The 4,541-nt window shown below is 40.5% G+C and overlaps 1 protein-coding gene across 2 annotated transcripts; it reads right to left on the bottom strand.

Moving 5' to 3' along the window:
- Positions 1 to 911: 911 nt before the first annotated feature.
- LOC105048020 (uncharacterized) lies at positions 912 to 4,316 on the bottom strand. 2 transcript variants are annotated; one of them, XM_010927204.3, is made up of 4 exons: positions 3,635 to 4,316; positions 2,183 to 2,338; positions 1,673 to 2,045; positions 912 to 1,103 (listed from the first exon to the last, which is right to left on the bottom strand). In XM_010927204.3, the coding sequence occupies exons 1-3, from the start codon at positions 4,190 to 4,192 to the stop codon at positions 1,674 to 1,676; spliced, it is 1,086 nt and encodes a 361-aa protein (XP_010925506.1). In that variant the 5' UTR covers positions 4,193 to 4,316; the 3' UTR covers positions 912 to 1,103; position 1,673. The 2 variants fall into 2 exon arrangements, with proteins under 2 accessions (XP_010925506.1, XP_010925505.1); XM_010927203.4 differs by having other exon boundaries at positions 912 to 1,111; positions 3,635 to 4,315.
- Positions 4,317 to 4,541: the final 225 nt, after the last annotated feature.

The raw sequence follows: 4,541 nt of genomic DNA on the forward strand, positions 1-4,541 counted from the left end.
CATAAAACCACTGATCAATTTTTTTCCCGGTGAACACACCACTGATCATGGGGTTGTTGGCTTAGATGTTGGGTTTTGATTCTTTCTGTTTTTTTTTTTTTCCCTCAAATTGTGGTAAGAACGGATCGTGTTTCACAAAACGATCGCAAGGCAATGAACAAGCCGCTTATAGGAAATTTGCCATGGTCCTGCGAAAGATACTTCAAGATTACCATAGGTAGGCCGGAATGGGGAAGACATAGATAAACCAACTGGTTGAACTGGGGCCCAAGGCCCAGGACTCAGGTCGGCTCCATGTCTTGGTGAAACTAGGGAGATCAATCTCAAACTAAATCCACCACGCCCAGAACATCAGATTTTACTTGAACTCTGTCAAAATCATAAATTTTATGGCTTCAGAACAGCTTCAGAACAAGCAAAATTGACAAATCGTTATCAGAATATAAGAATGCAGACCAATCAGCTTGCTGCAATAAGCATAATCACAGGTCTAACATTCAAGGAATAATTTGGCTAGAAGTAAATAATTTGAAATTTTAATAAAGCTCATCATTAAGCACTGATGCTTGAGTAGTTATATTTTAATACTTCTTTTAATTGAAAAGCCAAGCAAAAAAGAGAAGGGAAATATGTTGCAGGGTGAGAAAAGGAGTAGCGGATATCATGAGAAGGGATTTAATGATACTTTATATTTGGGAAGAAGGGCTTAGCCTTGATAATCTATAAATGTTGTACAACTTCATTTTTATGATTACTTGATAACCTGTTAAAGAAGAGTAGCTTGCCATTTACGTATATGAAACGAGTAAAAATTTTTGATTAAAAAAATAAACGTATCTTAGGGACACTAATGTAACATTCCAAAGAGAAACAAACCAAAGAGAAAAAAACAAAAGACACAAGGAAAAATATGCGAGCAGGAGTTATGCAGCTACTTAATGTTGAGCAGAGTACATACTGTTACATCAGTGTTAGTTTGCCATGTTTATGGCCACGAGCGTAAATATATTAGATCTCTATAAAAGTACATTTAGCTAAATATCTTACAGATATGATGAAAAATCAAATGCCTCCAACGCATATGCAGCTGCTGCTCCAAGTTCCTGCATAACTTGGTTAGATATAAAAAGATAACTATTAGAAACCATCATGCTACAGCAGACATAACAACTGCAAACAATATCAGACATAATAGCAAGGGGAGCAAAAAGGGCACAAAGTTGGACAACATTCCAGGAATATCTTATAAATGATCTAACACCAAGAGAAACCCCTAAACAGAAAGGTGTCTAAGATGAACTATTGATGAGTGATTTCTATTAATGGAAGAGATGCATCCACAGACAGTGGCGCTAGGGAGTGAACAAGCAATGAAACAAAATCTGTGCGATCTTGGGGGGAATGGGGTTTGGGGTGTGTGTGGGGTGTGGACGGGGGTGGGGCGTGGGGTGTTGTTGGGGAAGGTAAAGGAAAGAAAAGAAATATGCAACTCTTCATCTAAGGTCTTAGTAAATAGGAGCCCACATGATGGATCTTAAAGTCATCAGATTTGTTCCATCGGTCATCTATGTTTCCAAAGATTTTAAGGGATTCAAACAGTAACTTGAAACATGGATTCCTCATCTCCTGCTGTGTCAGCTTATAATTTATCGCAACGATTGAGCACTCATACCTTAAGAGTCTAATTTCTCTGGAATTTGCTCTGACTCTCCATGTACATTATCTGTTTTTGGTGTATTTTTCTCTCTCCAAATTGCTTGCACTTCATCAGTGCGGAATCTCTGGGTAAATGTTGATTCCTCCAAGGGAGTGGTCACACCATGGGCAAATGCAAGGAGACCGGTATATGCTATCATTGCCCCATTATCGACACAGTACCTATCATCAGTTGCAAAAAGCCTACCACCCCTCTCTGAGCACATTGTCCTCATCATATCTTGCAATCGTTCATTGCACCCAACACCACCAACAATAAGAACATCCTTCTTATCACAGTGTGCCATTGCACGTTCGGTGATTTCAACAAGCATAGCAAACACTGTTTCCTAGAACATCACACATAAAAATAGAAATAAATCACCAACTACAATTTATAAAATTAGTCAAAAATAAGTTGCAACAGTTTAAAGCTTGAGTTATTTAAATCTGGTGCATCTAGTGCATAAATGGATAATAAACATACCTGTAAGGAGTAACAAAGATCCGCAGGTGTGCATTCATTGTTTTTAAGCTTCTCGACAGCAGTAGCTTCTATATAACTTAATATCCCACTAAATGAAACATCCATACCTTTGACAACATAAGGAAGATCTATAAATTTTTCTCCTTTCTTCGCAAGCTGAATCAGAGGAACACCACTATCAGATGATTGATCAATTAATAATATGATACATTAAAAGAAGATTGATATGTTGCCAGTGAAGAAATTAAGCAAATGATTTTATGGCAAAAAATAAGGTGGTAGGAGGCTTTGAAATCAGGAGAAAATTATTGAACTATAAAACAGGCCTGTGTAGATTGCAGTATCATCTGAACAAGAAAACTGGCAAGGACATCATGAAAAAAGGAGCAACATTAGCAATCTTTTTTTAATAACATGCCAATACATTCAAATCATAATGCCATATGCACCTTATATTATCCTCCCCCACCCTTCTTTCTCCATAGTAAATACAGAATCGGGGCTGGACCAAATAGTATACTTCCTGTTCATGTATGGTTATGGTCATTAAGTCTTAAGGGAATGAATGTAAGGGCCTAGGTTTTCTGAAGGAAGGTGGATTGCCAGAAGAACATCCTCAAGAGAATTTCAGAATATCACTTGTTTTTGAAAAATTTAGATAGACTGGGTTTGCACTCTTTAGATATTCACAACTAAGAGGTACATAAGTCTACTACATGCAGACTGTAAAAGGATACAAGCGCGTCAACAGGCATCTATTATTCTTAAATTGTGTAAATTGATAGTACTCGCTTTAGAAATTCTATAGCAAATGCTACCTAGGTGATTTAGCTAGTTAACTAATAGATGGATAACTTTAAAGAGCTAAAGATGGAAGGAAAGATAAATGAGGAGGTCTGGGCTCCAAATACATAGTTCAACAAAGGCACTCTTCAGGTGACAAAAGAGACATATTGCCACTTTTTCTCTCTTTAGTCCCCAAACACTAGGTGATCTAATACTGATTATTATAAGACTAAAGTTAAAATAAAGATCTAATGTAATTTAAACACTATTATAATATATTTGATGCTAATATTATGGAACAATGCCTAATCAAGATATTGCCATCTGTATGTTGTAATGCCGAAATCAATACTCACCATTAAAATAATACCAGCATCAATAGAATAAGCATGACCATCATTCTTCGTGGTAAGTAGTCAAATCAAAATAGCGATGGAAATCAAATTTAGAGGGAATATTAGTGGATCCGATAAAATAAGATCTAAGGGTTTTCTTCAATTATATAAGCCAAATATTTACCTTGGTCTTATGATGGATGTGGATCGTGAGAGAGTTCGAGGTTTCTTAGAATCGCAATAAATACAGTGAATGAATGGAGATGAACGATGCATCCAATTTAAGAAAAATTCTGGACAAGAGATGGGGGGGAAAAGGAAAGCAGCAAACCTGTTCGATGTTATACCCAGGGCTGGGATCGTTGGAGAGGGTAAGTACCCTGGCGAAGCGGTCGAGGCAGTTGCCGACGGCGATGTCGATGGTCTCCCCGAAGATGCGGTACCTGCCCTCGCTGTAGGCGATGACCTGGGTGTTCCCCCCGCTGACGTAGAGAACAACAGGGTCTTGAGCGCCGGTGACGACGCGGCCCATCTCGATGTGGGCGACGCAGTGGTTGACGGCGACGATAGGCTTGCGCCAGAGCTGGGAGAGGACGCGGACAGCGAGGGCGGAGACCTGGAGGGGGGCGCCCATGCCGGGGCCCTTGGTGTAGCAAAGGCAGTCGACGTCGTCGGGGCAGAGGCCGGCGGCGTCGAGGGCGGAGCGGAGGAGGGGAAGAAGGTGGTGGAGGTGGTGGTGGGCGGTCTCGCGGGGGAGGAAGCCCTGGCCCGGCGGGGTGATGTATGTGTGCCGGGGGTTGGAGAGGATGGTACCGTCTAGGGTTACGATGCCCACCCCGATCTTGTTCGCCGATCCCTCGAACCCCACCGCTATTAGCCTCTCGTTCATCTTTTCTCTATCGCTCGCTTCTGAATCCAAGAAGATGGGAGAGAGAAGGGATGGAGGCGGGAAACGGAGGAATGGGGATCGAGAAGAGTGAATGGCCGATGGGGTTTAGGCTAGAAGGGTGATTTTGAAGAATTTGGGGAAATTTTTGGGGCCAAAGACGTCGCGCACGAGCCACATCAAAGGTAGCTAATGTCGGTGAACCATTTGCTGATTTTCGTTGAAGGTAAATCAACGTTCCGAACGGGAAATTTGAATGGTCATAGGATTTGATTTATCTTGAGAATAGAAATGAAATTTAAATACTAAAACAGAATAGATATTGAATTTTGAAAATTTGAGATATTTATAT

Source organism: Elaeis guineensis, chromosome 7, assembly GCF_000442705.2.
Source record: "Elaeis guineensis isolate ETL-2024a chromosome 7, EG11, whole genome shotgun sequence".
In the NCBI taxonomy this organism is placed as follows: Eukaryota; Viridiplantae; Streptophyta; class Magnoliopsida; order Arecales; family Arecaceae; genus Elaeis; species Elaeis guineensis.

Excerpts from the sequence above, each read along its gene's own strand:
- LOC105048020 (XM_010927204.3), bottom strand. The coding sequence starts at position 4,192 with ATGAACGAGAGGCTAATAGCGGTGGGGTTCGAGGGATCGGCGAACAAG. Across the intron at positions 2,339-3,634 it reads CTGGGTATAACATCGAACAG|CTTGCGAAGAAAGGAGAAAA; the intron begins GTTTGCTGCTTT and ends CCTCTGATTCAG. Across the intron at positions 2,046-2,182 it reads ATCTTTGTTACTCCTTACAG|GAAACAGTGTTTGCTATGCT; the intron begins GTATGTTTATTA and ends GTGATGTTCTAG.